We start from the raw sequence: 18,859 nt of genomic DNA, 5'->3' as shown, positions 1-18,859 counted from the left end.
TCTGCAGAGATATATATATATATATATATATATATATATATATATAAATAAATAAATCAGCTTTTGTTTAAACCATGATTTATGTTGTGATCTGAAAGCATTAGATTGCTTCTGAAACACTTTGGTTCACTGTTTCTTTATTCAGGATGATTTGTAATCTTTATATTGATAACTATAGCACTGAGAGTGATAAATTATTATAAACGGCTGTACAAAGTTATATGAGTTTTGTCTATACTGAGATGTTTGATCAATAAAACCAACTGTGTTTTTGTGGTTATGTTTTGTATGAGGTGCTAAATATTTCATGCATTAATTACTATTATTATTATTATTATTATAGCTGGCACACAACACTGACAAAAAAAGCAAGATTTGAAATGCAATGGACTATAACAAAGATATAAACCAGGACAGCACTAAAATAATAATAATATGTTTCCCATCTTTCTACTTAGTCTTCTTTGAAGTATTTGTAAGCAAGCTTTGAAATATTCTCACAAAATCATGAAATATAGCAACGGAGGGTTTACATTTCTTCCGTTTGCATGTGTAAATGTATGTGTGCTATGTCAGAAATTCAATATATTCTCAAAAAACGGGGTATTTTCTAAAACCAAGCTATAAATATGATGATTTTTCACCAAAAGCAAATTGAAAACATCCAAACATATCAGCGCAGTAAAAACTGTGTTCAAGAGTTACAGGAAGAACAAACTGAAATCTCTTCTGTAAAAATGCCGTGGATTTATTCTATTTTTATCGAGTGTATTTCATCTTTGGGGCAGCAGGTTATATCAGATCTCAGCATCACCAAAGCTGTAGCACTGAAAATCACCAGCGTGCTTAAAAACGGTAAATTACTGTTATTACACTTCATTTCAAATAATTTACTGTAAAAAGTTCTTCACTGTCTTTTTTTTGTTTTTTTTTGTTAGCAATTTAATGGATCCTTGAATGAAAGTAATTTCTTAAAAATCACAATGACCCATACATTTGAAAGGTACTGTAAATATAATAACAGTCCTCGTTATAAACACATACTAATCAACTTTATAATATTTAGTGAAGATGATTAGACTACATTTGTTTGAATAGGTAGGAGGTTGAGAAACACTGGCTTAGTACATCAAAATAAAAAATTAATGTGCTCAAATTATGATACAATTCAGTGATAATGATAAAAGGTTTTTTAATTAATGTTAAAAAAATATATATTTTTTTACATTTTTTTAAATAATTATTTAAAATGTAAATAATTTTTTTAATATGTAAGCATTAAACCCGCTGACATTTTTATAAATTTATACAAAACTGATAGATAGATAGATAGATAGATAGATAGATAGATATATTTAAAATGTAAATAATTTTTTTAATATGTAAGCATTAAACCCGCTGACATTTTTATAAATTTATACAAAACTGATAGATAGATAGATAGATAGATAGATAGATAGATAGATAGATAGATAGATAGATAGATAGATAAATCTTCCTAACCGTCCATCGTGTGGAAGGAAGATGCAAACTTTTTTAATATCATACCACACATTTATTGAAGTTATTTAAACAGACTCAGATGAAGTCGGACTTTTCTCTCTATTAAAGCTTGTCATATTGGACTGCTTTATCAAATCGCACTGGTGCCGCGTGTAATGACTGCGCCTGGCCGCTGGGTGTCGCTGTCGCAGCAGGAATCAAGCGCTCAGGTGACGCATTTAAACCTGGCGGCGGGAAGCACGAACACAAACACGAACACAAACACGCGGTCGTGACGGAGCAGCGATTCATGAGTGAGTATCAACACCGTCAGCAGCACAGATAATGATAGTCAGGGTTAATGCCACGGGGGACATTTCATCCATGTTTTTATTTATTAAGAAACAGACTTGAAGCCGTCTTTGAAATGAAGAGATTGTAATGATCAGTTGAATTATTTAATTGATTTCACTTTCAGATTCACGCGGATCACGAGAGATCTACCGGAGTCCGTTTAACTCCGCTTTCTTCTGTTATTTCTGGCGAACTGTCAGTCAGTAATTTGTAAAGTCCTCGTGAGGATTTCTGTTATAATCAACGGTCTACGCTGCAGGTGGGCGTCGTGACGTCATCACGCGAGTTCACCGGCAAAGGTCACCAGCAAAGGTCACAACAACTAATAATAATAATAATAGAAATAAATGAAGGGTAGTGTGCTTATTTGCGCATAATGACTACTTAGATTACATGCAACTTGTAGTCCGTTACAGATTATAGGATGAAAACTAGTTAGTAACGTAATCTAGGTTACTGGTTTTAGTTAATGACCTACCTAACTCCATCCTAACAGCCCAGTCTTCACCTGAAAACTCACCTGTTCTGTGAGCGTCTAACTGCTTCCAATAATAATAACTAGATAAAAAAAGTGTGTCAAGACTTGAAAAGTTTGAAACCGATGTGAAGTTTAAAATTTAGATAGATAGATAGATAGATGGATGGGTGTTGATACATGTTGCTAGCATGTTTCTACAGTATTAGCATGATGTTAACATGTTTTCAGCATGCTAACATATTGTTAATCATGTTTCTAGCATGATTAGCATGTCGTTAACATGTTGCTAGCATGTATCTAGAATAATTAGCATGTTGTTAGTATGTTTCTAGCATGATTTGCATGTTGTTAGCATGCTGCTAACATGTTTTTAGCATGATGTTAGCATTTTGCTAGCATGATTAGCATGTAGTTAACGTGTTGCTAGCATATCTCTAGCATGATTAGCGTATTGTTAGCATGAGTAGCTACACTGCAGACGAGCTTTCAGTCGTGTCACAACTCCTACGGCGCAAGTGCGCTCAATGACATGCTTGCAGTGTAGACTTCCTCGACGCCGATGTATTGCTTAGTCATGAGAATTATTTATGATTGCATAGGACAGAACTGTAGTAGAAAATTAATAACGGAAGTACATCAGGGTACCACAAAATTATTATATCTAAACATACCTAAAATCAGATCAGTTTATCTGATAAGCGAACGTGTTAAGGCTATTGAGACTGGTTTTATAGCTTGAATTTAGGCATAAAAAGTCTGAAAAGCTAATTGATTTCTGAGTGTGTAAATTAGTTTTCAGTTCACACTCTAATTCCGTCTGAATTTATAGATGTTGCAAACTGCTGTCAATCCTATGGAAACGGATTTAATTAGTTTGTTTTTTTGTGCATATTTTGTGTCTTAAACGACTGATGAAACAAGTTTAAATGTTAGTCAGAACTGCATGTCTGTTAGGGCTGTCAACATTTTTTTTCGAATATTCATCGAATTTAAAATAAAAATGCACAATTTTAGGTGTGCGTTAAGGCGGCAGCTTAGCGGCGCACGAGATGCGATGACAATAGGCGTGTTTCCATTACCCTTCAAATTGCGCAAATTGAAATTGAGAATTGAAAATACGCCTAATGGAAACGCGTCAATTTTGCAAAAACGCCCATATATCGCAAAAAAGTTTTTACGCTCACATGAGGTGGTTTTTCGGGCAATGCGAAAAAGGAATAATTCGCAAAACTGCAATGGAAACGGCTTTTTCGCATTTACAGGTCACATGGCGTATATGTAAAAAGTCATATGGTCATTCTTCAATGTACTATAACCTCCATATGTAAAAAGTCATATGATCATTCTTCAATGTACTATAACCTCCAAGAAACACTTCATAAGTGGCTGCGCTCCAGTATAAGGGGCTTTCCCCCTTAGACAATTTACACTGCACACGTCTGCGGTGCAGTGTGGCTCTGATACGGTCACTGAAGCTGATTACAGCCACTCAGTGCTTGTGTTTTATGTTTTTATACAGTCTATGGTTCATTCCAGCCGCGCCACGCACGTTTCTGAAGCGGCTCTCTTGGCTGCTTCTTTAAAAATTCACGCATAAGCCTCCTTTGAATAAATATAGCCAAAATCCGTTGCCATGACTTATCGCGAGAGGCAAAAGGTTACGTTTTAGTCGCATAACATTGGTTAATGGAAACACCGTCATTTCGCAATACTTTTTTATCAACATTTATAAAATATCGCCAAAGTTTTGCGCAAATCTGTAATGGAAACGCACCTACTGTGAGTGTCGTAGCATTATAATGTGTTTGTTAGCTTATCCAGTTGAAGCTACTAGATGGCGCTGCTGCGTTGTTAAATACAAATATTGCGGGAAAAGAGAACGTCAATGCGGAGAATATCTTGTTTACATCAAAACTGAAACCAAGCCGTTCACACAGAACACATATTACGCGCACTTTCTAGAGGGACATCTATCAGCGTTGCACTCGCGTCTCGCACAAAAGAGCCGCATGTTTAGAAAGCCATGTAAAATTAATGCAAGTTCAACTTTGAAAAAACATATCTCGACTTATGGCGGGGTTTTTCCCATCTGACTGCATCTCGTGTTTTTAAATGAAAAATGTACTCTCTGTGATTGGCTTTCGGCCCTTTGTATTAAACTATGCATACATATATGATGCTGTTTTGTTTATAGTTGTTTAAGCAACTTAATTATAATTGGTTTATAAACATAATTTTAAACATTATGCACTTTTTTTCCACGGATAGTCATGTTATCTTATGCTTTGAAAAACGTGCATTAGTAATATTTTGCTCGATGCGCCCTCTTGTGGCCTCGGGAGAGAAGACAAAAGCTTTTCTTCACCCTAACTGAAATTATGCATTTTAAATTTGAATATAATTCGAATTTTGATAATATTTAAGTAGAAAATTCGAATTTAGTTTTTCTGCCATTTTGACAGCCCTAATGTTTTAGTTTTCCAGTGAAAATGTCTAAAATTCCTTAAAATAAGACAAATTTATGATATGTGCAAACATCAGAGAATATATAAATGTTTTATTAACTTTTTTTTTTTTTAAGCTAATGTTTTTTTTAAACTAGATGCCAACTCTGCCATTGCCACATGAAAAACTGTAATGATTTTCTAACAGTTAGTTTATTTTTCTCAGTTTATTTAAACATACAGAAGAGGTTTTAAACAATTTTTCATTTTTTGAGTTTTTGTTCAGAAACAGGCTCATTTTATAAATTATCTTTAACCCAGGGTTATTATAGTTATATATCTACAACTAAAGCCATAAAAAAAAAATTGTTGCTTAAATAAAATAAATGCAAAAAAAAATTTATAATAATAATTCAGCTATTTCCCAAGGCAATATTTCTCATTTTTAATTTATCTTGATGTGCTAATATAACTAAAACTGAAATAAAAATATTTTAAAACAACAGAAATTAATAAATAAAAAAAAAAGACAAAACACAACACAATTACTAAAACTTTAACATAAAAGCAGGAAATATAAAAAGAAAAATTAACAAGCAGAAGATATAAAAATTTAATCTAATTCAAAATATTAACAAAAATCTCAAAGATGCTGGTTTAACTGCTGTCAGTTCTCTAAAAATAACTTATAATTCAATTTCAATAATGCTTATTTTGATTTAATTTATCTTGATGTACTAAAATAAGTAAAACTGAAATAAAATTTTAAAACAACAGAAATGAATACTACTACTCGCAACACAATTACTAAAACTTTGACATAAAAGCAGGGAAAAAAATTAACATGAAAGCAGAAAATGTAAAAATAAAATCTAATATTAACAAAAATATCAATGATGCTAAAATAACACTGGTTTAACTGGGTGTCACTTTTTTAAAAAGAACTTATTCTCTTTCTATTTTCACTAAACAACTCATCTGAAACCAAATGTGTCAGCAAAACATTTTTTTTATTAACAAGATCAAATTACATGTATATGACAAACACTATACATGATATAAACAATTTCACACTAGAGGGGCTGTATACAAAATACACATTTATATCAAAGCGTTTACAAACTTGTATAGTATTAATATAATATTCCATTTCCTTCCTAAAAGGAAAAAAACAAGGTTTTTTGCAGGAGAACTTACATTTGTGAATATGAAATTTTGACAGCAAAACTTATTATTTTTGCAAAGCTAATGTTTGGGTTTAGCAAGGAGTGCTCGCTGATGGCTGTGTTTTGTGCTGTAGCTGGTGTGTGTGAGAGTGTGTGTTGCGTGATGCAGCCGGAGCAGATGCTGGAGGCTCCAGGGTTCAGGCAGAGGCTGCTGGAGGCGTTGAGTCGAGGCAGACGACAGAAGTACTGCCTCCCTCTCACGCATATCCCACCCGCATCCTTCTGCAGAGGAGAGGAGGACAGCGAGCTGCTCTCTTTCGTCACAGCCTCCTCCCTCGCTCTGCTCTCCTCCTCCTTCTCATCATCCTCAGAGAGCGAAAGCACGTCGAGCGGCCGCTCGCGCAGACGCAGACCGTGGAGCCGTCATGGCGTGAGAGAGCCGCTCATCATGGGCAATCAGGACGGAAAGCTGAAGCGCTCGGAAGCAGGAGGCGCGGCGGATGAGAGCGCGGCTCACGACGGCACAAAGAAAGGGAAGAAATCACGAGGGGAGGGAGGGAAGAAGAAAAACAAATCCGACAGATCCTCGGTGTTCCCTCACATACGCAAGCGCAAGAACCAGAGCAAGGCTAAAAGCTTCCCGAGCGGATCCAAAGAGGATGCATCGCTGGATGAACTGGACAGCGCTCCGTCGCTGTGCAATAAGACACCCGATCTCTCCGGAGATGAGCTCGGACATTCGGACGCCGAGCCCGAGCATCCTCGTCTGCAGGAGGAGGAGAAGAAGGTGGCGAGCTCCGGATCCGACACGGATATGTACAGCTTCCACTCGGCCGTGGAGCAGGAGGATTTGCTGGCTGACATCCAGCAGGCCATCCGTCTGAAGCAGGGCGTGATGCTCGAGATTCCCTGGGATTGTAAACAAACCCGAAACACTCCCACCCCCGACTCGGAGCCCTTCACCGTGCTGGAAGCCATTCCTAAGCCAGAAAACATGCTTGTTAGTGCACCGCGCCTCCCTGAGGAGGAGGAGGAGGAGGAGACGGCTGTGAACGGACACTTTGTTGCCCTTTGTGTTCCGGTCGCCGTGGAAACGGTCACAAAAGAGCCTGAGGCCCCCCCTCCTCCTCCTCCTCCTCCAGTGGTTGCTACAGCAACCAGCACCACCAGCTTCCCCGACCTCACTGCTTCATTTGAAAGCGCCGTGGAGGCCATCGAAGATGATGATCCTGACGTTCCCAGCACGGATACGTTGTCTGACGCCGACGGGCTCGGGTCCACGGGCTCACTGGAGTGTCTCACCATCATCGAGCCGCCCGAAGAGCCTGCCACGTTCATCCAGAGGCGCAAGAGCAGCGTGACACTCCCGCAGGAGAGTCCTCTAGCCACGCGGCTGCTGAAGCCTGCGGTCAAGCCGTACCCGCCCATCAACACGTCCTACATCAAAACCACCACGCGGCAGCTGAGCTCGCCCTCCTGCTCGCCCGCGCCGTCCCCAGCCCACAGCCCGCTCTTCACACGCGCTCGGGCCAAGAGGAGACGCGTCACGCGCCAGCGCTCCTACAGCATCACCGGCCCCATCAGCCGCTCCGCAGACTGGACCGAGCAGCTCCGCACGCTCCCGCCGAAAGCGGCCGGGTCAGCTGACTCGCTGGAGTACGGCGGCTCGGAGGGAACACTCAGGACACAGTGGGCGTCTGCGACCCAGGCCTCCACCTGCAGCAGCTTCCAGGAGGTTTTCACGGGTGAGTTCTGCGCTCCTTCTAAACTACTGTGAATGTCATTATACATGCAACTTTTATGATGGAGCATTTGTACTTTTAAAAAGTTATTGATGCGTTATATGCACTGAAGTTGCATCTCTAAATTCTTCCTATTTCATGCATCATTGCTAAAAATAGTTTTTTTCCTACACAAAGTAACAAAAAGCAATGCATTTGTTACAGTCAGGCTTATTATAGTTAACTAAACTGAAACTGATACCATTAAAAAAATACTTTCGTTACTTGAAATAAAATAAACAATAACTAAAATAATATAAATATATGTATATATTTATATTCTAAATTAAAATGAGGAACATTTGCCTTGGTGAATAACTGAAATAAGTTTATATAGGCTTTATATAAACTTATTTCAGTTATTCACCAAGGCAACATTCCTCATTTTAGTTTAACTTGATGTACTGAAATAACAAACTAAAACAAGTAAAAATGGTATAGTCGTATATAAAATCACAAAAACACACAACATAATTACTAAAACTTTAACTAAAATTAAAATAAAAACAAAATATAAAAATAAAAACTGATTCAAAATATCAATGATACTAAAGTAACACTGATTGCAGTATTTATTAATCTTTGTTAATGTTAGTTAATAAAAACAAAGCAACTGTTCATTGTAAGTTCACGATAACTCTGTTCCATTTAATATTTTACATTTAATACAAATCAATTTAATTGATTTTAATAATGTACATGTAAGTGCAAGTTAACATTAAGGTTAATAAATGATTTAGAAGTATTTTTTGTTGTTACTTCATGTTAACTAGCTAATGTTAAGAAATGGAACCTTATTGTAAAGTGTTACCAAATTCTAGTTGATCGCACTAATCTGGATGACTAGTTCTGACCAGTCACTAGTATACAGTATACACTTTGCAAAATGTTCTGTTTGCATGGAAATCTGGACGATATAAGCACACTTGCACTGGACACAGTATCCCACAATGCAATGTGCTCGATCTTCCATTTCCGGTGTGATGTAATCAAACAAAATCGGTCACAATGAATCCACAAATCCCAAAGTAACCATATTTATTTGTTATGCCACTGACGGAGTTAAACATACACTGTAATAAGGTCATGTGACAACAATGTAGCACACAACTGTTTGAAATGCTCTTTTATAAAGCGGATAGTTGATTCTGATTGGCTGAGCCGCGTTCGAAGCTGTTGTAAATGACTCTACAAAGTAACATACACCTTTGTTTATGTTTGTGTGTTGCTCGGCAACCACTTTGTAGCAACCACAACTGTTTCTGAGGAGCTACATTGTTTGGTGGAAGAATACTGTTTTTATTAATATCATTACACTTTATTTGCTCTGTTTTATTTTGTGAAACCGTACTACGTATATGGAATAACCGTTTTATAAAAGCAATAATCCCCGTGAAGCCGTGGTTTACAGTGAATTTATAACAGCTAAGGGGTTTTTAGGCACTCCGCTTCGCGTCACAACACCCCTTAGCTGTTATAAATTCACTGTAAACCACGGCTTCACGGGGCTTTTTGCTTTATTTTGCTTTTTTTCAATAATATGCATTAATTTAAGTGGTAGGCAGTATATACAGTGCAGTTTGCAGTATTCCATTCTGAGCACAGATTGAGTCTCTGTCCTGTAGAGAGGCATTATGGGATGTCTGGAGATGTGTCTGAGCAGTGAAGGGAAGCATGTTGAGTTTGATCGAGTCACACACTGACACCAAAAACAGCGCAGAGCAAAGCAGAAGCAGCGTGTGAGAGATGCAGATAAACCGGACCGTCGGTGAAAGAGAGGCTGCTCTGTCTGTTGATTTGGCCGTGGAGTGAATATATTCTCTCTCTCAGTCTGTGTTGTGCTGGCAGAGCTCTTTGTGTTAGTGACTGATGAACAGCTCTGGGTCTGAATGAATCCGTCTGAATCCTGAAGAACTCCACTAATAATATGAAACCGCTTGTTCAGCAGTAGCTGCATTTACATGCAATTAAATAATCTGTTAGCAGTGGTGTCGATGGCTTAATCGGACTGAAAAGCCTTCATGTGATCACTGCAGTTGATCCGATTGAGCCCAATTCAATTTAATTTGAGTACCTGAAATAATCCAATCAACAAGAAAAAATGGAGAATGTAAACACTGCACTGTTTTCTTAATTGGACTGGATTAAAAAAATCCCTTTTTTGCACATGTGCGGTGCAGTGATGCATGTGTTTACATATGTTTTATGTCTTACGCACGTGTGTTTATTTACATCTCATTTCTTATGAACTGGTCAGTGCAGGAGACTGAATATTTACTAAATATTTGCTAAAAAGCTCTTCTGACTTATACGTCAGCTTTATTTTTAGATATGCCATCTAGGCAAAAATGACTTTTTTCCCCAGAATTGCGAGATATTGTGTTTATATCTCACAATTCGTATTTTAAAAAAGTATCAGCTGAATGTATTCTAGTCTTTTTGTCTAGTATTCACCTTAAATGTCTTGTATCGTTTTTGTTAATTGTATGACTTTTGTTATATGTGTCCCTGCAGCACAAAAGCAGTGTTAAGTCGCTGGGGTATATTTGTAGCAATAGCCAACAATACATTGTATGGGTCAAAATTATACATTTTTCTTTTATGCCAAAAATCATTAGGATATTAAGTAAAGATCATGTTCCATGAAGATATTTTGTAAATCTCCTACCGTAAATATATCCAAACTTAATTTTTGATTAGTAATATGCATTGCTAAGAACTTAATTTGGACAACTTTAAAGATGATTTTTCTCAATATTTAGATTTTTTTGCACCCTCAGATTCCAGATTTTCAAATATTGCCCTATCCTAACAAACCATACATCAATGGAAAGCTTATTTATTCAGAAAAAATTTACCCTTATGACTGGTTTTGTGCTCCAGGGTCACATTTTATTCTGTTTTCGCCGTGAAGATAGCCTTGCTGCTGACATGGCATTTAAAGATAAATAAATCTCACAATTCTGACTTTTTTCCCAGAATTGTGAGATTTACTTTATACCTCTCAATTCAGTTTTTTTTTTTTTGCAAGATAATGTGTTTATCTCTTAATACTGACTTTTTTCCTCCGAACTGAGATATGAACTCCGTATTGAACTGTAGTTTCAGCTCTGAAGCAGTTCTATAGAAGCCAGTAGCGTCTTGGTTCAGGGATGTCACGAGTTAAAGATCTCTGTATGCGTTCTGTTCTCCAGAGCAGATGGTGTGGTGTGATCAGGCGCTTTAGTGACGTCACATGCTCGCTCTCGGCCAATCAGAACGATGGCAGATTGCTGTAGCTCTGAGCACACGTTACTCTATGGACTTCTGCGGATCGATGGGAAACGGAGGAACATTAGAGACGGTCATGTGACTCTGTGCTTGTCATTCTCTAGATAATCAGCAGAGGAACTTCAAGCCACATTTATTTCTATAGCGCTTCATACAATCCAGATTGTGTCAAAGCAGCTTCACATACTAATATAGTTTTTATTAATATGTTGAATTAGTTTTTATTTTATATTTGCCATTTTAGTTCAAATTTAGTATTTTTCACTGTTGTTTTTTGTATGTTTATATAGTTTTTATGAATTTTTATTTCAGTTTTAGTTATTTTTGTGCATCAAGTTAAACTAAATGAAAATGAGATGTTGTATTTTGTGTTATATTTTATTTCAGCAAACATTTATTTTATTTCAGATAATGAAGATCGTTTTTTTTAATGGTTTTAGTTGACTGTAATAACCCTTCTTCACAATTTTTTTTATTTATTTTTTTAAATAGCATAATCATCTGCAATATTTGCCCGCTGGTTATTCATCCTGAAAAGTTTTTTTAATTTGGCGTTTGTGTTATCTTGCATTTGTGACGAGCCTCTACAAGCTTTCATGCCTGCGGTTGCCAGATTTCAAGAGTTTTAAATCTGAGCTTTTTTCCCTTAGTTTCTTCATCACACAAACCGGCCTTTTGATTGATTGATTTAAAAGAACCAGCTCAAAATAATCATTCAGATCAGACTGTGATCTCACATAAAGCATTGCTTCTTTTGCTGTAGATTCAGTAGAGACTCATGAATCATTTAGTTCCAGTGTTTTTAAGAAATGGATTGGATCACTGATTCCTGTTGCTCCAGCATGACGTCACTGTATTTCAGATGCATTTTCTTCTGCTAAACTCATTCGATTTCCAGTATCTGCCTAATAAAGCCAGTGCAGATGTATTAAAACCAACATTTAATAACGTTCATCTGTACAGATGTGTTGATTGATTGAGTTTAATGGACAGAACTACATCTCCCATGATGCACCTCACCTTGTTTCTCATTGGCTGTCTGACAGCATGTTTAAACACTCTGTGGTCTTATTGACATGCTAATGAAGTTAATGAGCTGTTGATGATCAGGCCTGTAAACTCAGGACACTGTGTGTGTGTGTGTGTGTGTGTGTGTGTGTGTGTGTGTGTGTGTGTGTGTGAGAGAGAGAGAGAGAGAGTGTCGCATGATATTACAGCGAGCTGAAGGTTCAGGCAGGATCTTATGCAAATATTGCGATGACAGGAGCGTGCCGTGATCATGTGACTAATGATTTATATTTTCACTGTGAGTTTAACGTGAATGTGGAGACGGTGAGAAGATGAAACACTGCAGCAGTGACTCATTCACAATCACGCACACACTCGTTAATTGTGTTACTAATTAAAATCACCAGCTGTTTCAAAACCAAACATGTTGCTCAGGTTTTGAAACGCAGCCATTAGATTCACATGCTGTTTGGAATGAAAATACTAGTGTAATGTACTGCATATACTGTACACTGTATACTTCTTTCTTTTTAATGTATAAAAAGTATATAAAACAGCACTAACATACTAAATTCTTGTCACATGACCTCATTAATTTATTGAGCAGCGTCCAGTTGTCATCTGTGAGTGATTAAAATGGTTGTTTGGCATTTTAAATCCAGTTTCGTTGTACAAAAGGTAAATGAAATGATAGGAGTATTATATGCTAGTGATCGACAGATTAATCAACCAATGTTTGGTCATTATGGTTATTTAGTTTTTCAATTGATTTTGTACATTTTAAAATGCTAAAAATTGTGAAAAGTGTCTCATTTGAGTATTATAGGCATTATAGAAGTCATCTTGCTCTGAAAAACCCGTGTTGCTTGATGACTACTCTCTGCATACAGAACGTTCTCATAACGTGTGCAGGCTTCGTGCTGCAGGAATAGTGTAAGTTAGAGGTCTGACCCGACCAAATTTTTTGCACCGCGGGATTAAATTCCCGAATAAAACGCGGTAGCGGTCGGTAACTCTGGTGTAATTTGAACGGGAGCGGGCGGTCTAACAATATCCCGTTCCCGACGTCCATTTAGAACAGCATATCTGCACTTTATTCTTATTGACCACCGATACAGCTTGCGCTCAGGACTGTTATGCACGCGCTGCATGCTTTAAACGTCACGCGTTTTATTTGCGTGGTCTGTGCGCAGCATGTGCATAACGATGCTCAGAGCAGGCTGTACCTGTGGTAAATATACGGCCCTCAGACAGAACAGGCAGGTTGTCGATGAGTGACAGCAGAATAAGGATGGAGCAAAGTGTGGATGCGCTGTCCTTGAAGGACGTTCAACTCGGTTTTGTTTATATTTTGCTTAGCATATAATTTTAAATGAAAGATGTCGTATTTATTTGTTTTTCTCTTCGACACTTTTCCTACTGTGTTAACAGATGTCAAAAATGTCAAACGAATTTAGTATTTTGACAAGACGAATAAATATCTAATTAGGTTATTTTTGTACAACCTACATTTTTTTTTTTTTTCTCTCTGCGAAACTTTTTCCCTATTGTGATGTCAATGTTAAACGAATTGTATCCTGACAAGACGAATAAAAATAAGAAATACAATTTTTTTACATTTTTATTTTCTCTGACACTTTTTTTTCCTACGGTGTTGCATAAAATATTAAACGAATTTTGTGTCTTAAGATAATTCATATAAATTCAAGTCAAAGTAAATAAATTCAAGACTCTTGACAAGACGAATAAAATAACATACAATTTTGTGCAGACTACACTTTTATTTGTCAGCCTATCTCTCTTTCTTTCAGTAGTGGAAATTTAAATGTGAGATTCTGGAAACGAGATCTAAATTCAGCGGGAACGGTCGGGTCGGGAAGAAAATTATTCTAAGTGGACAGTGGGTGAACAAAGAGTGAATATATAGCGGGAGCGGGTGGGTGCGGAATAGAACCTTGCAGGAGCGGGACTAAAAAAACAGTCCCGCGCAGACCTCTAGTGTAAGTAGCATGATAGTTCACAGAGTCTGCTGGTATCAGTGTGATTTTATGGGTATGCCGCAGTGTTAATTTCGTTGATGATTAATTTTCGTCAACAGCATTTTTTTCACCGACGATAACGAACTAAAACTCTTTTTGAATGACTAAAAACTATGACGTAAATCTATTGACATTTTCGTCAACTAATAAAAGATGAAAATGTTAGGGAGGGATGATTTGGGAAGAGATTCATTCAGAACGAATCTGCTGCGTGGTTCGTAGTTTAGATGCGTACATATGAACCGGCGGGACATAAGCTAACATACACTTGCTGCACGTCGCATAAAACATTCAAAAATGTCAATATGTGGGAGTAAGAGAATAGCAGACATATGGATAAATCTGACGACGCAAGAGAGAACTCAATTCGGTCTGGTTTTCTGAGCGCAGACACTGAAGCATACACACACACAGAAAGCGTCTCTCACAGCGCGCGAGTACTCTCTCGCATCGCATGAACGGAGAATTACACAAAATGATGTCAAATAGTCCGTTTTGACTAGTATTGACGTAAACACAGTTGATTACGTCTTAAGTGAACGTCAACAGCAGGGAGAACGTGCATCAGTACATTGCATGCATTGCAGCTGTGCATTCGGTTTTAAAGGGACAGCAGCCTAATTTAGTTGCTATTGTCCGAGTCATTGATGTTAATCAAGCAACAACAGAAAGACAGAAAATCACTCACTGCTCTTGACTGAACAACTTTAGTAGCCCTAAAGATTAATCTAAATTTATTTATAGAAATACATATGTCTGCTTGAAAGAATGAAGAATGTGGTAAACAAGTTGCTATAAAGAATGCATAATTAGCCTATATAACCATTGGTATTTCATTAAAAAGAAGACCATGTTCTTGTTCTTTATGAGAAGGGGTTTTATTTAATTTTAACATAAATGCATGTTGTGTGTCACCACAGTTAAATCAGTGTCTATCATAAAACCTTAATATCAAACCTATATAATGAGTTTGGAAATTTTAGAGAAATGCTTATTAAATGCACTGTAACTAAACCCATTAGATTTTAGCCGACTAAATTTACTGTAAATTTAGTCGACTAAAATCTTATGATATTTAGATGACTAAAATGTGATTAAAACTAAAAACAATTCACCTGATTAAAATATGATTCAAACTAAATGGCGTGCTTTCCTGTGGAGTGCCACAGGGTTCTATTCTTGCACCCATTTTTTTTCTTTGTATTTACTTCCTTTGGGCTCTATTTTCAGAAAGCATAGTGTATCATTTCACTGCTATGCAGATGATACCCAAATTTATTTACCTCTGAAACTAAATAAACAGGCTGCTCTGGAATCTCTTTTTGCATGCCTTGATGAAGTGAAAACGTGGTTTTCTCAGTTTCTTATTTTTGAATGAATCAAGAACCGAGGTTATAGTCTTTGGCCCCAGTGAAAATTCAGGGAGCAGAGGTATCGATCTGGACTACCTTGCTCCCTTCACTTCTTCCTGTATCAAGAACCTAGCTGTGTTCTGGGATCAGAGTCTCAAATTTGACAAACAAATAAATGCGGTTATTCTTGTTTTTTTTCAGCTACGTCTTCTCTCCAAAATTAAATATTTTCTCTCTGAGAAAACTTTAGAGATTGCTATTCATGCACTCATTACATCTCGCTTGGACTACTGCAACTCTCTTTATTTCGGCATTTCTAAATCTTCCATCGCTCGTCTCCGACTAGTACAAAACACCGCTGCTAAATTCCTCAAAGGACAACGTAAATTTGATCACGTTACTCCAATTTTGAAATCGCTGCATTGGCTACCTGTGCATTTTAGAATTGAGTTTAAAATTCTTTTTTTATGTTTTTAAATCTATAAATAATCTGTCTGATCAACTTTGTCCATACAATCCTACACGTAATCTGAGGTTTGGTGATCAAAGACTTCTCTCTGTCCCCAGATCACGGTTAAAGCATAGAGGGGATAGGGCCGTGGAACAGCCTTCCAGACTATATCAGATCGGCACAGTCTTTAACTGTTTTTAAATGGTCTCTTAAAACATATTTCTTCTCTTTGGCTTTTGATTAAACCTATTTATTTTCTTTGGCTTTTAATTAATTGTGAGTTTATGGTATGAATTTGTGGGTTGCCATGTGTTCTATGTCTTTGTTTGTTCAGCACTTTGGTCAGCCGTGCTTGCTGTTTTAAATGTGCTATATAATAGGCTTGCTGCGATTGACGGTGATACCATTGTTAAGCCACAACACCGGTTATGTCACATACCCACTGCGCCACCGACCCCCACCGTCGTTTAGATTTTTTTTATAGTAATGAAAATCATTTAGTTCAGTAAAAGAACAGACAGTACAATTAAAAACTGAACGCGGTTGCTCAATGCAGCGTGCCGAACGACAGTCTTTATCCCGAATTGCCTCTATTTGAAAGTGAAAGTAAAATGCACACGCCGCTTTTGCAAGCTATTTAAAAGCGATATTATATATTTTATAAGCGAGGAAACGCCCCCGCCCCCACAGAGAGACCGGTATTATCTGTGTTGTCACGTGGCGATTAACCGGTGGGAAAATTGCCTCACCATCACAACCCTACTGTATAAATAAAACAAACATGAAACTTGAAATGGCGTTTTAGTCAAAAGACTATAACTAAAACTAAATCAAAATTGGCAGTCAAAATTAACACTGGTATGCCGACATTGTTTCACGTCAGCGTTTGCATAATAACGTGACCGAGTCTGCTGTTTCTCAGGCCGGACGCTGTTGGAGCGCTTCTTCCAGCAGCAGGACTCCGGAGAGCCAGAGGAGGCCGAGAAGCTGTGCTCCAGGATCCTGGCCATGGGCCTCCTGCTGCCCTTCAGCGACTGCTTCAGAGAGACGTACAGCAGCAGCGGACAGGTCACACCCAAGTTTGACGTGAGTCCTGTTAGACTTCACTTTCACTGCGTTAATGTGCCTTTCCTGCGGCGTCAGATCAGTGCAGCAGCAGAGAGCGTTAGTCTTTGCTTCTGTGGCGTCTTGTTTTCTGTTACATTTAATTCTGAAGTTAAGGAATATGAACACACTATAATGAATGAACACACTTGAGGTCGTCTTGTTCTTACTGGCTGAGGCTGGCATCATGTGATCTGCTGCTCGTTTGTAATTGGCTCTTACTGTGCCAGAAATAGCTCTGCATCATCCTTTGGTTCCCCAGAAGCTGTAAGAGTCAGATACCAGAAGCTGCTGTAATGCACCTGCAGAAAGGAATAGAATTATCATCATTCACCTGCCTTTGTCGCTCTAAACCCGTCTTCAGCGCAGCACAAACAGGATTGCTCTCGGTTTGTTCTGAATATGCCGGCTGAGATTCGTGAGCTCGAGGTCACGGGTCATCAAATGACTGATGAACCACAGCATGATTATGAGATTTACTATATTTACTTTATTATACAGATGTTTATACACAAGTTGGACTATTTTTGCTTTGCCTGCTAATTCAGTTAGTTGCCCAATGTGTGTGTGTGTTTTTTAGTGGCTAATATAATATCTAGAGAAAATGACACACAAAATAGTGTATACATTTGCCTTTTTTTTAAATATATATAATATAAACCTGCACTCAAATGAATAAATAGTCCTAAAATTAAGTTTTGAATTGCATATAAAATTTCTATCCATTTGGGTTAAAATAATTTAACTTCGCTAATTAAAAAAAAGGAAAAAAAAAAGCTAATGAACTGAATGTGATGCATATTTATCAGTCATACATAATACGGGTCAGATACTAAATGCACAATAATAATAAGGTTTATCATCAATAAATGCAAATAATTTTATCTAATTGTTGGATTTACAATTGTAATTAAATTGCTTGTTGCACAGCTAACCATTTAAAATTGATAATTTTTTGTTAAATAAATATAATTGTATTCACAGTGAACATGATTTTACGCTATATGAATAAATGCATTGTATAAATAAAATCAAACGGGTGCGAATAGTTCATAAACATGTTTTTTGAGTGCAGAAAGCTGACCTGTTTTATTTATGCATGACTGACAAATGTGCATCAGTAAGCAAGTTTATTAGTTTGTTAAAATGGTTTAATCCAAATAAATGGAAGTTTTACTGTTTGCATAAGTTTTAATTTTAGGCCTAAATGTGACCCTGCAGCACAAAAGCAGGCTTAAGTCGCTGGGGTATATTTGTAGCAATAGCCAACAATACATTGTATGGGCCAAAATTATAGATTTTTCTTTTATGCCAAAAATCATTAGGATATTAAGTAAAGATCATGTTCCATGAAGATATTTTGTAAATTTCCTACCGTAAATATATCAAAACGTAATTTTTGATTAGTAATATGCATTGCTAAGAACTTAATTTGGACAACTTTAAAGATGATTTTCTCAATATTTAGATTTTTTTGCTCCCTCAGATTCCAGATTTTCAAATATTGAAGTTGTATCTCAGCCAAATATTGTCCTATACTAACAAACCATACATCAATGGAAAGATTATTTATTCAGCTTTCAGATGATCTATAAATCTTAAGACTCACACTTAAGACTGGTTTTGTGCTCCAGGTTCACAAATGTGTAAAGACCAGTAATGTTTGGAGAATGTAATGATCAAATGTGTCTGTTGCCGTCGTAACTGAAATATTCCCGGATGAATCAACATTGAATCAAATCAAAATTAAACTGGGATCTGATCGAAACGAAAGCTTGTGAAGCAATAACAGTTACAGTGACTGGTTACGCTGGAGCTGCGTGTTTATTTCAGGGTGTGTGTTTGCTGCAGTGTGTGTGAGAGAGAGAGTTTGTGTGTGAGAGTGCGTTTGTGTGAGAGAGAGAGTGAGTGTGTGTGTGTGTGTGTGTGA

General features: G+C 37.2%; 1 protein-coding gene across 2 annotated transcripts in view; it reads left to right on the top strand.

Moving 5' to 3' along the window:
- The first annotated feature begins 1,737 nt into the window (after positions 1 to 1,737).
- Positions 1,738 to 18,859, top strand: part of fmn2b (formin 2b) — a 70,294-nt gene continuing 53,172 nt past the window's right edge. For both annotated transcript variants that reach the window (XM_016468374.1, XM_016468373.1), the window contains exons 1-3: positions 1,738 to 1,796; positions 6,059 to 7,669; positions 16,748 to 16,911. In XM_016468374.1, the coding sequence (XP_016323860.1) occupies positions 1,793 to 1,796; positions 6,059 to 7,669; positions 16,748 to 16,911 (1,779 nt within the window). In that variant the 5' untranslated portion in view covers positions 1,738 to 1,792. The remainder of the gene's footprint in view (positions 1,797 to 6,058; positions 7,670 to 16,747; positions 16,912 to 18,859) is intronic.

The sequence above is a fragment of the Sinocyclocheilus anshuiensis genome, unplaced genomic scaffold, assembly GCF_001515605.1.
Source record: "Sinocyclocheilus anshuiensis isolate Anshui unplaced genomic scaffold, SAMN03320099.WGS_v1.1 scaffold652, whole genome shotgun sequence".
Classification (NCBI taxonomy): domain Eukaryota; kingdom Metazoa; phylum Chordata; class Actinopteri; order Cypriniformes; family Cyprinidae; genus Sinocyclocheilus; species Sinocyclocheilus anshuiensis.
The sequence above is the reverse complement of the archived record's forward strand: the minus strand, read 5'-3'. Positions and strand labels throughout refer to the sequence as shown.